We start from the raw sequence: 26,186 nt of genomic DNA, 5'->3' as shown, positions 1-26,186 counted from the left end.
AAACCCCATTGAAGTCAATGATAAAAAAAATGCAGGTGGTTGTTACTGGGCCTCTGGAAGATAAGTACAGCAGCCAAATGCAATAAACGAACGTACGTCAGGACTATAAACGGGGCAGTAGCCAATAGCTTTCGTCTCTTAATTTATTCTGAGCATGTGTGGCACTTTGTGCGCCGGATTTGTGTACACACAATCGGAATTTCCGACAACGGATTGGATTTTGTTGTCGGAAAATTTTATAGCAAGCTCTCAAACTTTGTGTGTCGGAAATTCCTATGGAAAATGTGTGATGGAGCCTACACACGGTCGGAGTTTCTGACAGCGAGGACCTATCACACATTTTCCATCAGAAAATCCTATCGTGTGTACAGGGCATAGGTGTGAACACCCTCTTATGACTGGTAATGTAGCGGTGTTCAGAATTGAGCGATCACATTCAAACTTATGTTAAATAGCAGTCAGTACACACCTGCCATCATTTAAAGTGCCTCCGATTAACCCCAAATAAAGTTCAGCTGTTCTAGTAGGTCTTTCCTGACATTTTCTTAGTCACATCCTACAGCAAAAGCCATAGTCCGCAGAGAGCTTCCAAAACATCAAAGACATCTCATTGTTAAAAGGTATCAGTCAGGAGAAGGTTACAAAATAAATTCCAAAGCATTAGATATATACCACGGAACACAGTGAAGATGGTCATCATGAAGTGGAGAAAATATGGCCCAACAGTAACATTACCAAGAACTGGACATCCCTCCAAAATTGATGAAAAGACGAGAAGAAAACTGGTCAGGGAGGCTGCCAAGAGGCCTACAGCAACATTAAAGAAGCTGCAGGAATATCTGGCAATTACTGGCTGTGTGGTACATGTGACAACAATCTCCCATATTCTTTATATGTCTTGGCTATGGGGTAGAGATAGAAGCCTTTTCTTATGAAGAAAAACATCCAAGATGGCTACATTTTGCAAAAACACAAAGTCTCCCAAAAGCATATGGGGAAAATGTGTTATGGTCTGATGAAACCAAGGTTGAACTTTTTGGCCATAATTCCAAAAGATATGTTTGGCGCAAAAACAACACTTCACATCACCAAAAGAACACCATTCCCACCATGAAGCATGGTGGTGGCAGCATCATGCTTTGGGGCTGTTTTTCTTCAGCTGGAACAGGGGCCTTAGTCAAGCTAGGGGGAATTATGAACAGTTCCAAATACCAGTCAATATTGGCACAAAACCTTCAGCCTTGTGCTAGAAAGCTGACCATGAAGAGGAACTTCAGCTTTCAGCATGACAACGACCCAAAGCATACATCCAAATCAACAAAGGAATGGCTTTACCAGAAGAAGATTAAAGTCTTGGCCCAGCCAGAGCCCAGATTTGAATCCCATTAAAAATCTGTGGGGGGATCTGAAGAGGTCTGTGCATAGGAGATGCCCTGGCAATCTGACAGATTTGGAGTGTTTTTGCAAAGAAGAGTGGGCAAATATTGCTAAGTCAAGATGTGCCATGCTGATAGACCCATACCCAAAAAGACTGAGTGCTGTAATAAAATCAAAAGGTGCTTCAACAAAGTATTAGTTTAAGGGTGTGCAAACTTATGCAACCACATTATTTTATTTTTTAATTTTTACTTCCCTCCACCTAAAAGATTTGTTTGTTGTTCAACTGAGTTGTACGGTTTATAGGTCACATTCAAGGTAGAAACATTTCTGAGATGATTTATCTTTGTCTCACTTTTTTACATCACAGAAACCTGACATTTTAACAGGGGTGTGTATACTTCTTATATCAACTGTATGCTGTAGTGAGGAGAATACAAAGGCAGCAGTAAGAGCAGCAGCAGCAGCATCACTACTACCAGCACCTACTGGGAACATTGTGTGCTCCTAATTTTGTAAATATGTACTCCGTCACAGACAAAAAGATTTTGCTGCGTGTAGCAGCTAATAGTGGAAGTTGTTAAGGGGTGTGGAAAACCTCTAAGGTCCAAGCCATTTTCATATTGATAAAGTGTAGATAATAGCCATTGCCTGTGGGCAGGCATGTTGGTCACCACCCCTCCAGCTGCACTGAGCACTCTGATAAGTGCAAGGCAAACCAGTGCAAGCTCCAGCCACTGGTCCATCTTAGACATTCATTAGTTCATGGGCCCCTCTTTACTTCTGAGGTTGTTGGCTTCCAGTTTATGGACAAGCCATTCCTGCTGCTTCCTGAAAATAGCTTTCAACACCTCTGTTAGATGTCCCCTGCTAGTGGTGCTGCTACTGTTGCTGACTGCTTGTCCAACCATAAGTAGTGGAGCTGCGATAGGTAGCAGCAGCATGCATGCTGCCATCGGGAAAAGCTTTGTACCAGCACCTTAGAAGACCCTTCTTATAGTGAAACATTTTGTTTTCCTTCTCATGCAACCGGCCATTTTGATCTTGTGGATTGAAGAGGGTGGCAGAAGGTACTCAGAGTGGTTGTCCCCCAAAAAATGTCACAGTCCTCAGGTCACAGGCTGAAGGCCCCTTGAAGCTGTCCCAAAAAATAAAAATTAAAGTTTGAGATTTTTAATAATTTTTTCAAATGTATCGGTTTTGTTGTAATAATATATTAATTTTTGTTTTTATTTATCTATCTATCATTTTAATTGGCAGAACCTGCTAGGGATGAGTGCTACTCGCGGCTAAGGCTACCCGCCATGGCTTTGGAAGTCCTGATGGTGTTGAAAATTAGGTAAGAAGGTGTACTTGGTAAGGGACTCTAAATAGGAGAAAAAGGGGGAGAAAGAAGAGGAAGAGGCTAGTGCTGGGGCCACTTACCTTTACCTTCTAAAATATTGTAGTTTTTTTGTTTCAATAATAAACAACAAAAATAAAGAGATTCCAGCATTAATTTCCAACAATACGTAACTTCCACAATACGAACTGCATACTGTATAAAAACAGAGTCAAACTTTATAACTGCATGAGTAATAATGTCTATTTTAATAATAATTAATTAATAATATTTTTTATTGTTTTAGTATTTATTTTAATATTGCAATTTTTTGAAAAAGAAGAAGACATATAGCAGAAAATGCACAGTGTATTGTGAGAGTTTCAGTGGAGGAAAATAATGTTCTTGTCTTTAACATTGTAACATTTAAATAAAAAAGTAGCCTAGTCGCAGCGCAGAAGCACAAGACAGACGGAAGGCCCTTGGAGGGTACCATGGTTAAAAAAATTATAGGTTTAGCTCTCAGATTTTTGTTCTTTATTCTGGGGAATTGGGGAGGAGGAAGTGGTTTGAGGTGACTGGTTAGAGATGCTGGTTGAAGAAAGCTGCGATGGGGACACAAGCAGCAATAATCAGGGGTCCTGACCCTACCCAAGTCTATATAACAGTGATTTTAGCACTCTTGTGTCCCTGCTAAAGAGGTTTATCCCTCCTTCTTCCTTCTAGTTGTCATGACTGCTGTTAGCTTGTGGAACACTTTTTTGCATATTATAATGATATTCTGAGATGCTAAATTATAATACAGCCCGTCTCACCTCACTCCTAACTTTACCATGGCAAATGGCATGAAGCCAGAGAAAACTAAAGCATGGCTTTAACATGTAGCTTCCAGATTCCAGAATAAAAACCTAAAACCTTCATCCCTGAAAGAATCACAGTAACTCCTATTCCTCTTTAAAATGCATCATTTTTACTATACAGGGGCATTTTCATAATCAGTATAAAATACTTTACATAATGCTGAACTCTGTTTAGTGATGTTAGGGTTAATCCAGTTAGCGGTTTCTGTTTCCAAGTTACAGGGTTGTAAAAACCGAAATTCATTTTTCCCAGCTTCCTCTTTTTGAAGTTGGTTCTGTCAGCACACTGTCGTATTCTCATAAAGAGATGCCTGTTTGTTCAATACTAATAACTCCCAGGACTCTTTATTGCTTTAGTCCCAGCCGTTTGGGTCACAGTACAGAGTGAAAGCAAGCTTAGAATAAACTCCAGTGTCAGATGCTACAGGTGTCAGAATAGGGTGCATACCATCTCAGGAAATCACATGTATGTCACATCCTGCCACAAATATTGTCTGCTGGGAGATCCCTTATGTCAAAGATGGGTGAGTACACAATGCTGCCCAGTGTTGTTTTGAGAACAGTAAGAAGTGAAGGCACAGAAGATATACAGCAAGCAAGTATATAAGTCTCAGGATACTGACAGTAAGTATATAGGACAGATAATGTAGAATTAGCTTCTGAGTTCTATCAGTAATATTGAATAAAGTGAAGCACTTTGTACAAAATGCAGCACATTTAACTTGTTCCTTATCAGTGATTTAGCGTTCTAAAGCCAGAGGATCAGAGAGAAAGGCAGCCAACAAGCACTTTCAAGAAACTTGTGTATTTCTCTCAGGTTTTTTCTAAAGGCTTTGCCACCAACGTAACAAAGATTTGACTTTTCTTAGCAGAAATTTGGTAGTGTATAAAAAAAACAAACACTTGATAACTAAAGGAGCAATGAAAAATCTACTGTGAGTTAAAGAGTAAAGTCAGTCAGGCTATAGGCGTACAGAGAGATATCTCCGAGTTCTTAAATAATTTTTGAGTGTTCCAGCATCTGCACCCTCTACAGTTCTTATGGCAGAAACACGGAGCATCTGATACATGATGGATGGCAAATGAAGGATCAGGCTTTGCTCGGAAGTATATTTTAAAACTTTTTTTTTTTTTAGGTATTAGAGTAAATATTTAAGAAAAACAAAATACATTTACCTTATATACAGATAGCTAGCAACTTCTGATGACTGAACACCCTGTTGCTACCTTCGAAGTGCCTCTGCTGGGCCCTAGGAGCCCCCAGATCTGTAAAAGCTTTGCTGTAGGCTCCCAAAGAGTAGTGTGGGCTGTGGAAGCAGTGTGTGTGTGTGTGTGTGTGTGTATATACACACACACACACACACACACACACACTGTATTTAGGACTTTATAATTAAAATTTGGCTTGTGTCATGTACAGTGCCTTGCAAAAGTATTCACCCCCCTTGACATTTTTCGTGTTTTGTTGCCTCACAACTTGGAATTAACATGGATTGTTTGAGGATTTGCATCATTTAATTTACAGAACATGCCCACAACTTTGAAGATTTTTTTTTTATTATTTGTGAAGCAAACAACAAATAGGACAAAATAATAGAAAAAGTCAATGTGCATAACTATCCATCCCCCTAAAGTCAATACTTTGTAGAGCCACCTTTTGCAGCTATCACAGCTTCAAGTCGCTTTGGATAAGTCTCTATGAGCTTGCCACATCTTACCACTGGGATTTTTGCCAATTCCTCCTTGCAAACTGGTCCAGCTCCTTCAAGTTGGATGGTTTGCGCTTGTGAACAGCAATCTTTAAGTCTGACCATAGATTTTCTATTGGAGGTCTGGGCTTTGACTAGGCCATTCCAACACATTTACATGTTTCCCCTTAAACCACTCAAGTGTTGCTTTAGCAGTGTGTTTGGGGTCATTGTCCAGCTGGAAAGTGAACCTCCGTCCTAGCCTCAAATCACACACAGAGTGGTACAGGTTTTGCTCAAGAATATCCCTGTATTTAGCACCATCCATCTTTCCCTCAACCCTGACCAGTTTCCCAGTCCCGACTGCTGAAAAACATCCCCACAGCATGATGCTGCCACCACCATGTTTCGCTGTGGGGATGGTGTTCTTTTGGTGATGCGATGTGTTGACTTTGCATCAAAGCATTTTCTTTGATGACCAAAAAGTTCAATTTTAGTCTCATCAGACCAGAGCACCTTCCTCCTTACATTTTGGGAGTCTTCCACATGCCTTTTTGCAAACTCAAAATGTGCCATTTTGTTTTTTGCTGAAAGTAATGGCTTTCTTCTGGCCACTCTGCCATAAAGCCCAACTCTATGGAGCGTGCAGCTTATTGTTGTCCTATGTAGAGATACTCCAGTCTCTGCTGTGTAACTCTGCAACTCCTCCAGGGTTACCTTAGGTCTCTGTGCTGCCTCTCTGATTAATGTCCTCCTTGCCCGGTCCGTGAGTTTTGGTGTGCGGCCATCTCTTGGCAGGTTTGCTGTTGTGCCATGTTCTTTCCATTTGATTATGATAGATTTGATGGTGCTCCTCGGGATCATTAAAGATTTGGATATTTTTTTATAACCTAACTCTGACTTGTACTTCTCAACAACATTGCCCCTTACTTATTTGGAGAGTTCCTTGGTCTTCATGGCAGTGTTTGGTTAGTGGTGTCTCTTGCTTAGGTGTTGCAGCCTCTGGGGCCTTTCAAAAAGGTGTGTATATGTAATGACAGATCATGTTTGCACACAGGTGGACATCATGGACATCATTTCACTAATTATGGGACTTCTGATGGTAATTGGTTGCACCAGAGCTTTTTATGGGCTTCATAACAAAGGGGGTGAATACATATGCACATTTATCAGTTTTTAATTTCTGAAAAATAGTTTTATGTATATATTTTTCTAACTTTACTTCACCAACTTAGACTAATGTGTTCTGATCCATCACATATAATTCGGATTCATACGTGATGGCGTACGACCGGACTAAAATAAGGAAGTTGATAGCCAGTAGCCAATAGCTGCCCTAGCGTCGTTTTTTGTCCGTTGGACTAGCATACAGACGAGCGGATTTTTCGACCAGACTCGAGTCCGTCAGAAAGATTTGAAGCATGTTCCAAATCTAAGGTCCGTCAGATTTTTGACCGAAAAAGTTCGCTGCAGGTCCGATGAAGCCCACACACGGTCGAATTGTCCACAGGACTCGGTCCGTCGGACCAGTCCGGTCGAAAAGTCCGCTCGTGTGTACACGGCATAACTGTACTGAGGCTGTGTTTGGGCAGTTTTACATTTCTTTGGTTGTAACAGGTCCTCTACAGAGTCTTGCTGCATTGGATATATTTGAGTTGAGCTGTGTTTTAATTCAAAATGCAGCATTTATAAAACAAAGATTGTCTTCACAAAACTGCACTTTTGCCATGGTGCATTGCATTTGTGCCACATTTGTGGTGCGTTTTCCACCTGTGACAGGCATGTTGTGTTTTTGATGAGTTTTTGCCACGGTTTCCATTAATTTCAATGGAGAGGTGCATTTTTGGTGCAGTTTTTTTACCAAACATGCACCAAAAATGCAGCTGAAATGCAACAGACCAGCGAGCGTGAAATGTTCCATATAATTTAAAGGGATGCATTTTTCATGCATTTTTCTTTCGCTTTTTTTAAACTTATCAGCTGATTAAAATCTGATCAGTGTGAAAGGGTCCTATAGGAAAATGTTAATCTTGGAACCCAATTCCAGATAGAATATTTTTTTCCAGCTTTAGGTACAGATTTAGGATCTTTCTTGATTCAATACACTTCCTTGAATCTCTGATGACGTTGACGTATAGTGATATAAAACCGATCAGGATTTGACATTTGCTTTATGGCTTTTTTAATGTAGAAATAAAATCGGAGTTTTAGCTATGGCTATTCCAATAAGCAATGCAGTTAAAAAAAAGTTACTGAACATTATATTTTTCACTGTCAGTATTTCTTTTTTTTGTTAGCAATAAAAGGTACCAATGAGATTATGTAGCTGCAACAAGTCACTTCTCCAGAATTACTTATGTACATTTGTGCGAGGTTTATAAAAGTGTACCCAGTCCCATGTTATTTTCCTTCTAGTAAGACCCCATATCAGGACTTGAAAAACAAAACCCAAAATCCAGAGATACCATTAAAGAGAAGTTGACATTACCTAAAATGTTTTAGGGGAACAACAGTACTGAAATGCTGGCACTTTTTAGTGCCTTTAAGCCTGATCCCTATTTTCTTCTGGAACCACCTTGGATCCTATATCCAGACTGTACATTGGCTTCTCCTCAAAATTAAACCTTGGCTACTCCTGGCACTTAGGTCTGGCCCCTGAAATTCAGTTGTCAAACTGTAAGAACTTCGGGGGGGGGGGGGGGATCTTAATCTAAACTTGGGCAAAAGTTTAGGCCCCTTGTAAAACCTAGACCTAGGATCCAAGGAGGGCTCCACAGCAATTGATTTGAAGGTTAGCATTTGTGTCCCTTGTGCCTGAACTTGAGCCTGCATGGTTTCTTTTTAACCTCACCTTACCTGTTATGATGTTGACTTCAGTTCCCATTCTCACCTGCCCAGCAGATCCTCTGTTCAGGTGTTACAGCCCAAGTCCCTTTCCACCATCTTGGGCCACCTCCATGATCTTTAGCCTTTTCTGGGTGTAGGGGGTTGGGTTGATGTGTAGAGATCTAAAGTCAATTAAATGTTTTAGGCCAGGTCAGGTTCACTTCAATGTTGGGAACCCTTGATACTGAAGATGATCTAAGATATTAAGATATTAAGCAGTTCCTGACCGGCTCACGCAGATATACTGCGGCAGAATGGCTCTCCTGGGCGAAATCCTGTATACAGTATCTCACAAAAGTGAGTACACCCCTCACATTTTTGTAAATATTTTATTATATCTTTTTATCTGACAACACTAAAGAAATTACACTTTGCTACAATGTAAAGTAGTGAGTGTACAGCTTGTATAACAGTGTAAATTTGCTGTCCCCTCAAAATAACTCAACACACAGCCATTAATGTCTAAACCGCTGGCAACAAAAGTGAGTACACCCCTAAGTGAAAATGTCCAAATTGGGCCCAATTAGCCATTTTCCCTCCCCGGTGTCATTTGCCTTGTTAGTGTTACAAGGTCTCTGGTGTGAATGGGGAGCAGGTGTGTTGAATTTCACACTCTCTCATACTGGTCACTAGAAGTTCAACATGGCACCTCATGGCAAAGAACTCTCTGAGGATCTGAAAAAAAGAATTGTTTCTCTACATGAAGATGGCCTAGCCTATAAGAAAATTGCCAAGACCCTGAAACTGAGCTGCAGCATGGTGGCCAAGACTATACAGCGGTTTAACAGGACAGGTTCCACTCAAAACAGGCCTCACCATGGTCGACCAAAGAAGTTGAGTGCGCGTGCTCAGCGTCATATCCAGAGGCTGTCTTTGGGAAATAGACATATGAGTGCTGCCAGCATTGCTGCAGAGGTTGAAGGGGTGGGGGGGGGACAGCCTATCCGTGCTCAGACCATACGCCGCAAACTGCATCAAATTGATCTACATGGCTGTCGTCCCAGAAGGAAGCTTCTTCTAAAGATAGTGCACAAGAAAGCCCGCAAACAGTTTGCTGAAGACAAGCAGACTATGGACACAAATTACTGGAACCATTTCCTGTGGTCTGATGAGACCAAGATAAACTTATTTGGTTCAGATGATGTCAAGCGTGTGTGCCAGTACCCAGGTGAGGAATACAAAGACAAGTGTGTCTTGCCTACAGTCATGCATGGTGGTGGGAGTGTCATGATCTGGGGCTGCATGAGTGCTGCCAGCACTGGGAAGCTACAGTTCATTGAGGGAACCATGAATACTAACATAGTTACATAGTAGGTGAGGTTGAAAAAAGACACAAGTCCATCAAGTCCAACCTATGTGTGTGATTATATGTCAGTATTACATTGTATATCCCTGTATGTTGCGGTCGTTCAGGTGCTTATCTAATAGTTTCTTGAAACTATCAATGCCCCCCCGCTGAGACCACCGCCTGTAGAAGGGAATTCCACATCCTTGCCGCTCTTACAGTAAAGAACCCTCTACGTAGTTTGAGGTTAAACCTCTTTTCTTCTAATTTTAATGAGTGGCCACAAGTCTTGTTAAACTCCCTTCTGCGAAAAAGTTTTATCCCTATTGTGGGGTCACCAGTATGGTATTTGTATATTGAAATCATATCCCCTCTCAAGCGTCTCTTCTCCAGTGAGAATATGTTCAGTGTTTGCAACCTTTCCTCCAGACCCTTTATTAGCTTTGTTTCCCTTCTTTGTACTTGCTCCATTTCCAGTACATCCTTCCTGAGTACTGGTGCCCAGAACTGGACAGCATAATCTAGGTGCAGCCGGACCAGAGTCTTGTAGAGCAGGAGAATTATCGTTTTATCTCTGGAATTAATCCCCTTTTTAATGCATGCCAATATTCTGTTTGCTTTGTTAGCAGCAGCTTGGCATTGCATGCCACTGCTGAGCCTATCATCTACTAGGACCCCCAGGTCCTTTTCCATCCTAGATTCCCCCGGAGGTTCTCCCCCCAGTGTATAGATTGCATTCATATTTTTGCCACCCAAATGCATTATTTTACACTTTTCTACATTGAACCTCATTTGCCATGTAGTTGCCCACCCCATTAATTTGTTCAGATATTTTTGCAAGGTTTCCACATCCTGCGGAGTAGTTATTGCCCTGCTTAGCTTAGTATCATCCGCAAATGCAGAGATTGAACAGTTTACCCCATCCTCCAGTTCGTGTATGAACAAATTAAACAGGATTGGTCCCAGCACAGAACCCTGGGGGGCCCCACTACCCACCCCTGACCATTCCGAGTACTCCCCATTTATCACCACCCTCTGAACTCGCCCTTGTAGCCAGTTTTCAATCCATGTACTCACCCTATGGTCCATGCCAACGGACCTTATTTTGTACAGTAAAAGTTTATGGGGATCTGTGTCAAATGCTTTTGCAAACTCCAGATACACCACGTCTACGGGCCTTCCTTTATCTAGATGGCAACTCACCTCCTCATAGAAGGTTAATAGATTGATTTGGCAAGAACTATTCTTCGTGTATCCATGCTGATTACTGCTAATGATACCATTCTCATTACTAAAATCTTGTATATAGTCCCTTATCATCCCCTCCAAGAGTTTACATACTATTGATGTTAGGCTAACTGGTCTGTAATTCCCAGGGATGTATTTTGGGCCCTTTTTAGGGTTGAAAATATATTTATTGGTAGTTTAACAGAAAATACATGGAACAACGTATAAAGTTACAGTCTGGAGTCAGTCACAAGTAAACATGTGTGATGAGTCAGCCAAATGGCTATCGCCTACAGCTGAACTCTTATTGTTATGCAGTATAATATTAACATCAACGACCATTACGTGGTGCAAGGAGTGATTCTGGCTAGAAGAGCCTTGTCGTTCATAATAAGATTGTATGCATACATTTTAAAGGTTAATATTAAAAAAGGGGAAGAAGGGGGGGTCTGGTGTTGGATGTGAATTGGGGAAGAAAGGGAAGAAAAGGAGGAGAAAGGAAGGAAGAAGAAACTGAGAAAATGTAAGTAAGAGGAAGTCATGGAAGAGCATAAGAGCTGCTGATGAGACATTCAGAAAAAGGAGTAATTAGGGGACAGTGGGGGGTACATGCCCTGCCCATCCCATTGTCAGGTACATTTTAGGATGATTGTTTCGGGATCAACAGCATGTTGGCGAGAGTATCGGAGGCGGAGAAGCAAAGCCAGATGGACCAACAGTATCTTGTACTTATCAAAGGTGTGACAAGGGAGGAGTGGTGGGTGTCTTCCAAAATTATAGGATGAGTTGTATAGCTGAGGACATAAAGAAACGAAGGAGGTTCCATTTCTGCGATGTTATTGACCCCGGGAGTATAGAGAGTAGGCCAATCTTAGGGGAAGATGTCAGCATTTAATTATAAATTTTATTATAGCATTCAAATACCTGAATCCAAAAGGGACGGATTCTCTCGCATTCCCACCAGACATGTAGGTAGGCCCCTGTAGAGGTAGAACATCGCCAGCAGGATGCTGAGGTAGATGGGAAAATTTTGTGTAATGTGGAGGGGTCCCTGTACCATCTTGACAGAATCTTGTAGTTCTTTTCCTGCCAGTAGCAGGATATTGTGGATTTATGAGTAAAATAGAACGAGGTCTACCCAATCTGGTCGGGGGATGTCCTCTCCCAAGTCTGCAGACCACATCCTGGTGTAAGGTGGCAGGTCATCATGTGTAAGAGCTTGTAAGAGACAATATATGGTCGAGAGAAGGTGTCTGGGTGTTTCAGAGAGGGAGCACAGCCGTTAAAATTCTGTATAGGAGCGGTGGATTTGGGAGGAAGAATGTAAATGTTTTACGAATGTGGATAAGTGGAGGGTGGTGAGCCAACAATCGTGGGATCCTGTTGGTGTGATAGGTGTCCCTTGTAATGGGTGTACAAAGGAGTTCGCTTGGGACCAATCAGGCCTTTTAAAGGGACCCAATGTTGTCGTTCCTATACCCTGGGGGAAAGCGGGGTTGTCAAACAAGGAAGATAGTTGGGGGGGCTCGGAGGACAGAGTGAAGCACAAAACCCTATTATACCAAAGTCTAAGAGGCGAGCATTAGCGTTGAAGGAGGGGGCATACAAGTGAGATCGGTTTTGTACCCCCATAGCAGTGCCCGGAGGTGTACGGATGCTAAGTCCTGTTCTATGGCAACAGAAGCCTTCAGGAAGGGACGGGGGAATCATTCCAGGATACGTGCCACATGGGTGGCTTTGTAATACCCTCCTTTGGGAGGGTGAGCAAATTGTATTTCACCCTAGGCAACCCCCAGTTCCACATAAATCTAATAGCGAGTGAACGTAGGGATGTAAAGAAGGATTTGGAACTATAATGGGGATCGTTTGGAAGAGGTATAGAAGTTTGAGCCAAACCACGGTAAGGGAGAACCACCCGATTCGTCTAAGTCCTTCCGTATGTGGGAGAGCAAAGGAACATAATTTAAAGAGAATAGGTTGGAAAGGTTAGAGGAGATAATGACCCCTAGGTAAAATACTCCCTTTGTCTGCCACTGGAAAGAAAAGTTCGACCAAAGTGAGGACATCATGGAGGTGGGGGAGAAAGATATTGAGGGCTTCAGTTTTGGATATGTTAAGTTTGAAATTACTAAATTATACAGGATTTTTACAGGATTTATTATTATACAGGATTTATATAGCGCCGACAGTTTACGCAGCGCTTTACAACATGAGGGCAGACAGTACAATTACAATACAATTCAATACAGGAGGAATCAGAGGGCCCTGTTCATTAGAGCTTACAATCTAGGAGGGAGGGTCAAGTTATACAGGAGGGAAACAGCTGTGGGGGATGTGCTAATGGAGAAAACAGTGCAGTTGTTAGATGGAGGCAGGATAGGCTTCTCTGAAGAGGAAAGTTTTCAGGGATCGCCTAAAGGTGGATACATTTGGAGACAGTCTGACAGATTGGGGTAGGGAATTCCAGAGTATGGGCGAGGCTCGGGAGCAGTCCTGGAGGCGGATATGGGAGGAGGTGATGAGGGAGCTAGAGAGCAGGAGGTCTTGGGAGGAACGGAGATGACGATTAGGTTGGTATTTTGAGACTAGGCTAGTGATGTAACTGGACGCAGGTTATATAGGCCTCAAGCACCTGTGACCAATTAACCACTCCCCTTAATTAGTAGGCTGAAGGAAGCAAAGAAAAAAAAAGCTGTTTAAAAAGTGTCAGAAAAAGGTGTTAAAAAGCTACAAGGAAAAGGCTCAAAAAGAACCTAAAAATGCCACCCAGCAATCACCAGCAGTCAAAGCAAGACTTGTTCACTCTCCACTCAAGGTCCCCACTGTTTAGCTTCCAACCAGCAGTCTGGCCTGTAGACTGTACTGTGACATACTGAAGCAGAACATGATCCCCTCCCTATGGAGACTGGGCCGCAGGGCAGTATTCCAACATGATAACGACCCCAAACACACCTCCAAGATGACCATTGCCTTGCTAAAGAAGCTGAGGGTAAGGGTGATGAACTGGCCAAGCATGTCTCCAGACCTAAAAGCTATTGAGCATATGTGGTACATCCTCAAATGGAAGGTGGAGGAGCGCAAGGTCTCTAACATCCACCAGCTCGGTGGTGTCATCATGGAGGAGTGGAAGAGGACTTCAGTGGCAACCTGGGAAGCTCTGGTGAACTCAATGCCCAAAAGTGTTAAGGCAGTGCTGGAAAATAATGGTGGACAGACGAAATATTGACATTTTGGGCCCAATTTGGACATTTTCACTTAGTGGTGTACTCACTTTTGTTGCCAGCAGTTTAGACATTAATGGCTGTGTGTTGAGTTATTTTGAGAGGACAGCAAATTTACACTGTTATACAAGCTGTACACTCACTACTTTATATTGTAGCAAAGTGTCATTTCTTTAGTGTTGTCACATGAAAAGATATAATAAAATATTTACAAAAATGTGAGGGGTGTACTCATTTTTGTGAGATACTGTATATACGGCTTTGCCTATTAGAGCCAACAGAGGGCCTCCTGCACAGCGGGTGACCCGATTGCCCCTGGCCATGGGCAACCGTGTGCATGAGAGCCAGCACGGGGATTTGTGTGTGTAAACACACAAATCCCTGAGCTGTCAAAGGAGAGAAGACAAATCATGTGCTTCTACAAAGTAGGGACAGCGATCTGTCATCTCTCCTAGTTAGTCCCATCACCACACAGTTAGAACACAGTGAGGGAACACATGGTTAATCCCTTCCCTGCCACTGACATTTAAACAGTAATCAGTGCATATTTATAGCACTGATCACTCTATAAATGTCAGTGGTCCCAAAAATGTGTCAAAAGTCTCCGATCTGTCTGTTGCAATGTCGCAATACCGCTAAAAATTGCAGATCACCATTACCAGTAAAAAAAAATAAAATATATAAAAACGCCATAAAAATGCCATAAATCTTTCCCATAGTTTGTAGACACTATAACTTTTGTGCAAAGCAACCAATATACGCTTATTGCAATTTTTTTTACCAAAAATATGTAGAAGAATACATATTGGCCTAAACTGATGAAGGAATTTGTTTTTTTTTTTTAAATTTGGGGGATATTTATTATAGCAAAAAGTAAAAAAGATTGTTTTTTTTCAAAATTGTCACTTTTTTTTATAGTACAAAAAATAAAACCCACAGAGATGATCAAATACCACCAAAAGAAAGCTCTATTTGTGGGAAAAACAGGACGCACATTTTGTTTGGGTACAGCATCGCATGACCGCGCAATTGTCAGTTAAAGTGACGTATTGCCAAATTGTAAAAAGTGCTCTGGTCCAGAAGGGGGTAAAACCTTCCGGGGCTGAAGTGGTTTTTAAGAGACCTTGAATACAACTCTTTGTTTGGCTTTGCAGTGCTAAGCCAAAGGAAGTTTCCTTGCTGATTCTGTGGCATATTTCACATATTATATAACTAATACTGTCAAAACCCTATCAGTAAGTAACTTATTGAACTGCAGACTGTGATATTGGGAACAATTTCTGAACTGGAGCCATAAAACAAACTGTGTTCCAGAAATGAAGTATTGATAACTTTGTGCATTCATGCCAAGAAGAACAAATTACAAGCCAATAGTATATCAAGATATGGAGTCAAAACATCAACTGTTCTCTTAAGACAAGTAAGTGAGAAGCCAAATATTAAACTCACAGTAAGCGGTTACATCTTATAATTAAAAGGAGTTGTAATTGAATGGTCATGACTAAGATAATATTTTGAGATAACACTAAGAACTCCTGGGTTTTTAACCTGCTGTGATTTTTAATATCACCCAGCTTCTATAGGATCAGGCGGTCATATACAACTTTAAAGGGGTCAGTCAACTCAAAAATTATATTTCAGTGTATTAACAAATATTAATTAATTGCGTCATTAATCAGGTTCTTTATGTCTTCAGAACTCAGTAGCAGAAATCTTTACACTTTTTTTTCCTGGCTTTGAATCCTCCCAGCATAAACTGTGACTCCATATTCTCTATAATTGGTTGTATTCAAAATCAGGTTCCAAAAGAGATATTGTAGGAGTTGCAGTTGTCATTGATTTGGAAACTTAAGTACAGTGTTCGCGCTGTCTGAGTTTTTAAGAGGTAACAAAAGCTGGTAGGTAATATAACGTGTTAGCATCTACCAAAACAGAAGAATAATTTCCTTGGCAATAAGTGACGATAGCAGTCAGCGCATCAATTTATAACTTGCAGTGGAAGGATCATGTGCATTAAAGCGCATGTATTTGGTTATAACTTAATCATTGCCATATACAGTATGCATTAATGTTGGAATGTTCATAGTTTTGGGTAGGACCACACATCTAGAGACACATCTTATGTATGTCTTCCACATATGTTTGCAAGCATTGAACAACTAGGGTCACTGTTTTTGTCATAATGCTGGAAGCAGGATTTAATTTGGACTATTTTGATGACTTACATGGATAAAGGGATAAGGGCTGAGGAATTTTATTTATTTATTTATTTATTTATTTATTTGCAGTACTACAGGTATTTATATAGCACTGACAATTAAAGCAGTGCTATACATATACTGTATGCATTGCACATTCACATCAGTCCCTGCCGTCAAGGAGCTTACAATCTAAGGTCCCTAACTCACATTCATTCATACACATGCTAGGGCCAATCTAGACAGGAGGCAATGAACCTACCAGCATATCTTTGGAGTGCTCTTGTTTTATTTATTTTTCAGTGTTGGCATGGTGTAAGAACTGCATTCAATTACACCAAAACTCCTGGCTACACTGAAAAAACAGTGCTGGCAAAATTCCACATTATTAAAGACGATGGCTTGGTCTCAAAATTCAGATAGCACCCTACATTTGGCTGGTGGGTAAATTAGCTAGAACATGAAGACGGAAATGACCTTTCCAACTTTACCTCAGGACCAAGTATATTTCCTAAAATCTTTAATCTGGTGATAGAGGTACACTGGGAAACAGCAGGCTGCCCACAGTGTTCTAATTTGCTCAGCCATCCTTTGATATTATTAGCAGAAAGAAATCTGTTCAACAGGGTGCAGAGGGATATTTAATTTGAACGGGTGCATTATATCCTAAGGCAGTGACATTGTGCCCCAAGTTTTTAACTGGGAAAAAAACAAAACAGCATGGTATAAAGAACACCTGCAATAAGAAAAAAGGGTAGCACTATATTTTTTTTATACCATCTCCTTGCTGGTTTACCTTATTATTATGTCATGAAACTTTTATGTTCTGTGGCTGAAGTTCCAGTTTAACCACTTACAGCCCCAGCCAATTCTGGCATTCCTTTCCTACATGTAAAAATTATCATTTTTTTGCTAGAAAATTACTCAGAACCCCCAAGCATTATGTATGTTTTTTTAGCAGAGACCCTAGGGAATAAAATGGTGGTCATTGCAACATCTTATATTACACGATATTTGTGCAGCAGTTTTTCAAAGGTTTTTTTTTTGGAAAAGGAATAATAAAAAAAAAATGCTAAAAGTTAGCCTGTTTTTTTGTATAATGTGAAAGATGAGGTTATTCAGAGTAAATAGATACCAAACATGTCATGCTTTATAATTGCGCACACTCGTGGAATGGTGCCAAACTTTGTTACAAAAAATTCCCCATAGGCGACGTTTTAAAAATGTCTACAGGTTATCTATTAGAGTTACAGAGGAGGTCTTGGGATAGAATTATTGCTCTCGCTCTAACGTTCACAGCAATACCTCACATGTGTGGTTTGAACACCGCTTACATATACAGGCGCGACATACATATGTGTTCACTTCTGCGTGTGAGCACGTGGAGACGGGGGCGCTTTAAAAAAAATTGAATTGTTTATTTTACGTTTATTTTTTATTTTGACACTTTCCTGTTTAAAAAAATTGTATTACTCTTTTCCCTATTACAAAGAATGTAAACATCCCTTGTAATAGGAATAGGGCATGACAGGTCCTCTTTACAGCGAGATCTGGAGTCAATAAGTCACCAGAACTCGCCTCTAGGCTGGAAAGCCAGAGATGAAAACCAAAAACAATGATCTCTGCTTTCCAGCCGAAGAAACGGCAGTGTCTACATCTGCTGAGGCCGGACATGACATCATAACATCATGCCTGGCCTCTGAAGGTCATAAAGATTGGCGGGGACTATCTGGCCCGCTGTGTTCTCCATGGTAAATGGGCGCTGCTGGCCAATTCATTCTCTGGCTCCCCGATCGCACGGGCGAGCTGGTAGAAGCACCGGAGTGAGGGGGGGGGGGGCGAATAGCCGTTATGATTGTTTTTACATGACAGGGAATTGTCTGCAGAAAAAGAAGATAACAGGCATCATTTAGATATCTCCACTCAAAGTCCAGGACGTCATATGGGCGGGAAGTGGTTAAGGGCTCATACGTGCATGAAAACTGATGGAAAAACCTTGCAGATTTCACTTGCAGAGACATGAGTTTACATCAGTTTACATCAGTTTTCATGTGCTTTTCGGTGACTTTTTATGCACGTTGACATTCGTTTTCATGCACGCTAATTATGTGCCCTGTTCACACCAATGTTGATTTCATGTCAGTTTTTTTTTCCATGTAGAAAACTGCATGCACTTTGCAGATTCCTGCGCAGAAAAAATCTGCACGTGATACCAGTGTTGTGGTGTGAACAGGGCACATAGAGACTAATTATTTTTTTTTTTTGTGCCCTTGCAGAATGTGTGCAGAATAACTAACGTCTCTGCACCATGGTGTGAACGAGGTCTAAGTCAAGCTTGATGTAAATTAGCCACCGTTCAGTTTAGATTGTCATTCCCCAGCTGTTATTTCCCAGTGTGGTTTGAATATGGTTACTTGCAGTGTGGCAACACTAAACACTTCTTACTTAGAATAAATTAGGCTGTTTAAGGAAAGATGAAATTGACTAATTGTGGAACTCTCAGGACCAGATAACTTACACCAGTGCAAGATAACACACTTATGTTTTTTTGTTGTCTTTACAGGAACACAATTTGAACTTTTTGATATGGATGCATCTAACATTTCAAGTTTGTCATCCAGTGTGGTATGGCCCACATGCACTGCTACCATTTCTGGCTTCCATACAGCCAAAGCATCAACAGTAAATGACAGGACAACAGCACAGGCTGTACTTATTAAAGGTGTTGGTGTACCTGTATATCAAATTACCCAACAAGGAGGCCAGAATTTACCATTGCAGCTGACATCAGGCACAAGCTTTGCCATTGACAATGGAGGTTTGTCTGTTGTGTTGGCCCCACAGCCTCAAACCATTCTTCAGAAATCTTCCACACAGACTCTTACCCTAAATATTGTGAACCCCTTAACAGTATTGTCTCAGAACTGCTCTACCATCATTGGCAGTAGCCCAGTTAAAGCAAAAAACATTGGGAAACACATATGTGCCCATTGTGGCCGAGACTGCCTAAAGCCAAGTGTTTTAGAGAAGCATATTCGTTCACATACTGGAGAAAGACCATTCCCTTGCACCATCTGTGGAATATCATTTAAAACCCAGAGCAATCTTTACAAACATCGAAGGACACAAACTCATGTCAACAATGCCAAACAGAGCTTTGATTCTGATTGTGCTGGATGTCAGGAAGGCCAAAATACAGGACAAGCTGGAGAAGGACAATGCTTAGATATCAGTAAGGCAGTTAGTGATATTTGCATAGACAAAGACCAGTGCAATGATAATAATTGTGTTGACAATGGAACTCTTGTCCATGAAAATACCAGTTTACCATTTTTAGTGCACAAAGACATTTTATCATTTGTCAAAAACCAGGATCAGGTAATTGGTGAACCTGCTTGTTCATCACCAACAAAAGACTCAACGTCTGTATTGAATCAAATAAGATCCCTGAAGGATCAAAGGACTGCAACAACAAACAGACATGCTCAATTACAAAAGCAGAGTGAAACATGTATCGATAAACTGTTAGACTGCTCTGCATCCCAGAGGAAGCTAAAAAAATGTGAAAGCACAGACTCTGGTTATTTGTCCCACTCAGACAGTGCAGATTTACAAATGTTCTCTAGCAGTCCTCTGCACAGCCTTAGTGAGTGTAGCTTTGAGTCTGATCAAATACTCAATACCACTCTGGACTGTGAAGATAAAACAACATCATCCAAGAAAAACTTAGAAGAACATATTTCCAAGCTGATCTCCCAAAATAAGGTTGTGGTTGATAACACGCACCTAGACAATGTTCGACCTAGAAAAACAGCTCTGTCAAAGCAAGGTAGCATTGATCTCCCAATGCCATATACCTTCAAGGACTCTTTCCATTTTGATATCAAATCCTTAGATGTAAACAGAAAAAAAGTTTCACTTTGTTCTGTTAGCTCTACCATGACTCCTCCAGAGAAAAATAAGGGTATGTTTTTCCACTCTGTGCCTACTCAGATATCTTCATCTATTGACAATGCAATTCTGGCACGTAGCAACTCTTTACCATTTGTGGAAAATGGCAGAGTTCAAGACAGATTACCTGTACGTAATAGTAAAGCACATATCCAAGGAAAACAGCCTTTAAAAATCACCTTTGCCAATTTACTACTCTCAAATACAGCCACAGCTTGCACAGTGGACTTTTCAAGTAGTCACCCTCGAGGTCTTGTCAGGCAGGCTGCTGTAGATGAGGCACAAACATGCAATGTCTCTGAAAGTCATATTTCTGTAGAAAAAAAGGAAGTGAAAAAGCTTGAAGGCGATCAACTCACCCCAAAATCTAAAGCAGCCAACAGAAAAACAGGCCAGAAAAAAGTAAACATGTTTTCTCATGAAAAGTGGCAGATGTATGGGGATGAAACATTCAAAAAGCTTTACCAAAAAATGAAGAAGAGTGAGGATACTAAAAAAATAATACAGGAGGTTCAAGACTCAAAATGTGAAGTCAGAAGTGAAACTGTTTTGCAAACTGCAATGGCCAAGCCATTGGAAAACCTTTCATCACCACCTTTGGTTTTACCACCGAGTTCAGATTTCAACTTTACATCTACCTCCTCTGAGAAATGTTTGTTCAACACAATATCCGTTATCAGCAAGGCAGGAGAAACAGCCTTACCTTTGGGGAATATCCAGAAGGGTTTGGATGTGGATCAGGAAAACAAAACTATTTTAAGATCAGAGAGTAGAAATGATGTCCCCAATGATGGCGAAGGGTATAAACTGAAAATTTACAATCCTGATCATGTTTCTAATGCACAAGTTGATTGTCCACAATTTCAACTGCTAGGTCAGTCAAATCAAGCTGTTGTCAATTCCGACAATATAGGCAATATGGTAAAAACTGAAAAGCTATCCACTATTTCAAATATACATAAAAACATCCCTGACAATTTTGTTGGAAGTTTAGGAAATCACCAGCAGTCACCTTCAGAAAGAAAGAAAATTAGGGTTGCAAAGAAGAAAGGTGAATCACCTGAAAATACTTTGGAACATTCCATGAGTAATGAAACTGGTCAGGTCAAATGTTTTCCTGAAAGTAAAACCTTTAAGGAGTTACCATTAAGTAATGATGCTCAGCAGAGTATGACTATGAATTTCAAAAGAGATACTCATATCGTTGCAAAAAAGTCCTCAGACAGAGTTAACAGGTGTGATACCAAACCTTCTTGCATTTGTAATGACAGTTGCCTTCCCACTCTCAGTAAAAATTTGGAAAATAGAACAGAATCATCCCCAATACATTCTTCACCATCATCTGCTCAATTACCATCAACACAGAAGGAACTTTTATTTTCTCCACGGTATCTCATAAAATTTCATTATATTGGTCCTTCTGTTGAAGCATCTAGTGGGTTGCAAACAGATCAAGATCAGGTTCCCAGTGGAGAAGCAGATTTATTTAGCCTTGCCAAATGTTCAGACGTAAAATCATCATACCAACTCAACACAGGTAACCAAGGGAAGCTGATCCAAAAACATGATTCTGTAATTGTCCCCTTTAGCAAAATAAGTTTAAACACAGATTGTGTATCCACTAGTGCTGCTACAATATCTATCCATGTAACTCAAAATTTCAATTTAAATTCTAAGGGAAGGACAGAGCAAAAAAATAATTTAGATGAAACACATCTGACTGGAGAAAACAAAATTCCAGAACTTGGAATTTTAGCTGAATTGGAAAACCCTCATTTTAAAGAATGTATTGCTTCCAAACTCAACTGCAGAGACAGTGTCACGCAAGAGGAAACAGAAAGCAATGCTGTAATATATAAATGTTTGTCACCTGGAACATCATCACAAAAACCTTCTGAGCAATTTGATACTGTTAGGCATGAGTATAAAATGGTCAATACAATAGCTAAGTCCTCTCAGGATACAGAGCTGGAGAGTACCAATAGTCTTCAAGCTGGACTTGTCAACAGTACCCTAGTTAAGTCTATATTACCTCAAGAGCAGAAAAGCTCTCCAAATAACACAGCACATCTATGTTGGCACTCAGGGATCTGCAATGTGAGAGTCACCAAGGTCACTTTCTCAACCTTAAACACTGAACCTAAGTCAACTTGGTGTTGGTTGGACAAATGTCTTCCCTTTCCAATAGAACAAAAGGAGAAATCATTTTCAGTTTATGCTTCTCTGAACTATAATTCCATAAAAGATAGGAAGCCAGTTCAGGCTCCAATTCCTTGTTCCAGAAGTGTTGAAAAGTACCAGGCAACATCTGCTGGGCAACTTCTGACGTCCCCTATTCTTTGGAAGCCACTTAAACAAAAGGTATTTATTTTATTAAACCCTCAATTTTTTATCCTCATTTGAAAACACAAATAATAGAAATGAATGTGAGTAGTGAAATAAGTATACAGCTGCTTGATCCAGCTAATTAGAAAATAGTCCAGCCTTTATTATATAGGAACCCACCTAGGCAAATTACTGCTACTTCTTAAGAGATGGAATAAACTCAGAACACTAAGATCTAGAAGCATTATGTACCCTAATACTTACTGTATGTGTTATTAAAATTACACAAGTGATACTTACAAATGCAGAGTAAACAGCAGAAGCAGTAACAGTGTTAACAAAATCTGGTATACTCACTTTTGAGCTAGCCTTGAGAGAAAGATCTAAGATCCAGCCGCAAGGTAATAGCTATACCCCTGCTTCTGCCTCTTACCACTGATTTATTTTGAGTCATTGCCTCCCCATCAAATCATAAGACATCATTATTCATGCATTGGGAGCCTCTGCTGTTTTAGTGCTATCATTGGTCACCTGAAGCCCCTGCAAGCACAAGAATAATGAACCTTATTTATCGAAGTGTCTGAAATAAAAACTGCTTGTTTTGCCCATAGCCACTACTTAGACCTTCATTCTCCAAATGCCTTTCATGTTCGTCTAAATATTTTTGCGAATGCTGTGTGACTAATTTATCACTGTCATAGAAACCAACTTGATTTTTCTCTTTAATTCTTCCATTATAAGGATATAGAAGGAAAAGTCTGTTTTTATGGGGTTTTTTGTACTCAATTTGTTCTTATTAAATTTTTATTGACAGAGAGAAAATTGAGTACTGTCCGTGATACTTTTTTTATTTGCACTTAGGCCCCTTTCACACTGGGGCGGTGGGGGCGTCAGCGGTACAACAGCGCTATTTTTAGCGCTGCTGTACCGTCGTTCTTGCAGCTGTATTCGGCCACTAGCGGTGCGGTTTTAACCCCCGCTGGCGGCCAAAAAAGGGTTAAAATCCCTCGTACAGCGCGGCTATAGCCGCGGTATTGCCGCGGTATAGCCGCGCTGTCCCATTGATTTCAATGGGCAGGAGCGGTGAAGGAGCGGTGAATACACCGCTCCTTCACCGCTCCAAAAAAGCGGTTTGCAGGACTTTTTTCACCGTCCTGCCTGCGCACCGCTTCAGTGTGAAAGCCCTCGGGCTTTCACACTGAACAAACAGCGGAGGCTGTTTAGGGGCGGTTTGCAGGCGGTATTTTTAGCGCAATACCGCCTGCAAACCGCCCCAGTGTGAAAGGGGTCTGATATACAATTTTTCAGGACAAGGGTATGTCCCCTTCTTCAAGGTCAAAGCAGTACTGATTCACACATTTTTAAGCAGAATGTTAAAGAAGAAGAAGAAAAAAAAAAGAGAAAACCAAACACATACAAATCAATGGTAATAAAGATAGCAGCAGAGTTAGTGAGATAAGACAGAGGGAGAGCTATAGAATGCAGGGGGGGATACTAGTCACAGAGGGGTCGTAAAAAATTTAACATAATGTGTAAGGAAACCAAGTATCATTCTTACTTCAAACAATTAAATCAAGTATTGACAGAGAAAAAGGTACAAAAACAGAAAAAGAAGATAAAGGGGAGAATACAAAAGTCCTTTAGTATCCATATTTCCTCTTCCTTATGCCGCGTACACACATGCAAACTTTTCGACAGACTAGGTCCGACAGTCTTTCTGACGGACTTTGCAGCGTAGGTCCGCCAGACTTTCAAACAAACGGACTTGGACACACACGATCACACCAAAGTCCGATGGATTTGTACGTGATGGCGTACGACCGGACTCAAATAAGGAAAATGATAGCCAGTAGCCAATAGCTGCCCTAGCGTAGGTTTTAGTCCGTCGGACTAGCATACAGACGAGTGAATTTTTCAACCGGACTCAAGTCCGTCGGAAAGAATTGAAACATGTTTTATTTCTAGGTCCGTCGGACTTTTGGGGAAAAAAAAGTCAGCTGGAGCCCACACACGATCGAATTGTCCTACGGGGTCCTGTCCGCCGGACCAAGTCTGCCGGAAAGTCTGCTCGTGTGTACACGGCATAAAACATAACCATGTATAAAGTCTAATCATACATAATACTATTCATGCCTACATATCTTTCCTCCCTGTCTTATATAAATAATATCATCATTATTTTTCCTAAAACTTTATTGGACTCCCTTAAAAATAAAGAAAAAGGACAATAAGAGAGGCATATCCAAATAAACCAAACCATTGTGTCCTTCACTTTGCTAAAGGAAAAGTCCAGCCTGAGCTTGCTTGGCTGGGCTTCTCCTTTGGGTCACAGGAGTGCAATTCGTTTTGCACTCCTGTGACCCGATCTCCACTGATGTCACAGGAATCAGTCCAGGCACAGCGTCATCGCGACAATAAAGTCTGGATCCGCCAGAGCCTGAACTGATGCGAGCAGCTGAGAGCCTGAGATGGCCACTCCCCGCCCCTCCACAGCTCATCGCTCCAGTGAGCATGGAGGAGCAGAGAGGAGAGCTGCTGATTGACAGTCAGCAGCTCTCCGCTCGGGGATCTGTGAGAACTGAGCCATTGGCGGTGTTCGATCGCTCGGTTCTCAGTGCAGAGGCGCCGGGGGACAGATGCAGCATCGGACACATGTGGCATCCACCTAGGTTAGTATGAATGAGCAAAAAAAAAAAAAAAAAAACGTACTTCTCTTTTAAATAAAGCTTTGTGGTACAGTATATTACAGGCAATTCTTATCTCACATCCTGTGGCAGTATATTCTCACACAAAAGGTGCCTTTTGTGCCTGGATGAAGTTGAAAATGATTACTTTCACTATGTGTGACAGAGAAGTTTTAAAGCTTTGTATCTTTAGTACATCAGATATGTTGGGAACCTAAGAGGAATGTCATGGGATATCAGTCAAGGTGACTAAAACGTCAATCATATAGTTGTTAATGAATCCTACCTAAACTGATAGTAATAGTTTAGAAATTGGCATCTTGAAAAAAATCTAGTTTGCAAATACGAGCTTTCAGTTCCATATCTTTATCAATGTTTCAACATATTTCTCTGGGTGTCTCCTAATGTCAGGTGTCAGGATAATCTATTGAGGTTCCCTTGAATAGTTTCTAAATCCAGTTATACACACATTTCAGTTGAGTTTAACCACTTGCCCTCTGGAATATTTTACCCCCTTAATGTCCAGGCCATTTTTTGCTATTAGGCACTGCGCTACTTTAAAGAGGAACTGCACTCTGCTCACATAATTTGTAATAAAAACATCTTTGCCATTCTGAAGCTTCCCTTCAACCACTTTGCATATTATTTTATATATACTGTTTAACTGTGGGCAGCTGAAGCTGCTGCCTGTTCATTTCCTGGATTTACACAGACACACAGAGGCACACCTCCAGCTCTGTAGTTCTCATTAACCCTCTTATGACTCATCCCCCCTCCCTTCCTGGCAAACTCTCGTAGGAGTGAGAGAGAGAGCTGTGCATGATGTCATAAGCCTAGGCTTTTTTCCAGACAAGAAACAGGAAGTAGGCTGTATAAGGTATTTACTGGCAGAAAAAATAATGTTTTACTATCCAAAGTTAAAACAACAAGGGCAGAAATTTTAATAGATGGAAAGTTGAGAAAATTACTGAAGTTCCACTTTAACTGGCAGTTATGTGGTCATGCAAAGCTGTATCCAAACAAAATTTATATAGTCTTTTTCACACAAGGTTTATTTGGGTGGTATTTGATCAAATGAACCAACTGGGTTTTTTATTATATAAAACGAAAAAAGACAGGGAAAAAAAAAAAAAAATATATATATATCTATATATATATATCTA

At 40.8% G+C, this 26,186-nt stretch overlaps 1 protein-coding gene across 4 annotated transcripts in view; it reads left to right on the top strand.

The window, feature by feature from the left end:
- Positions 1-26,186, top strand: part of ZNF831 (zinc finger protein 831) — a 216,170-nt gene that overhangs the window by 35,285 nt on the left and 154,699 nt on the right. For 2 of the 4 annotated variants that reach the window (XM_073607550.1, XM_073607551.1), the window contains exons 2-3: positions 2,638-2,716; positions 18,627-22,375. In XM_073607550.1, coding sequence (XP_073463651.1) covers positions 18,650-22,375 — 3,726 coding nt within the window. In that variant the 5' untranslated portion in view covers positions 2,638-2,716; positions 18,627-18,649. Of the gene's footprint in view, positions 1-2,637; positions 2,717-4,031; positions 4,183-18,626; positions 22,376-26,186 lie in introns of those variants that run through there. The other 2 variants (XM_073607553.1, XM_073607552.1) reach the window with 2 other exon arrangements.

Source organism: Aquarana catesbeiana, linkage group LG12, assembly GCF_042186555.1.
Source record: "Aquarana catesbeiana isolate 2022-GZ linkage group LG12, ASM4218655v1, whole genome shotgun sequence".
Lineage (NCBI taxonomy): Eukaryota > Metazoa > Chordata > Amphibia > Anura > Ranidae > Aquarana > Aquarana catesbeiana.
Note: the sequence above shows the minus strand (reverse complement) of the source record. Positions and strands in the feature narration are given on the sequence as shown.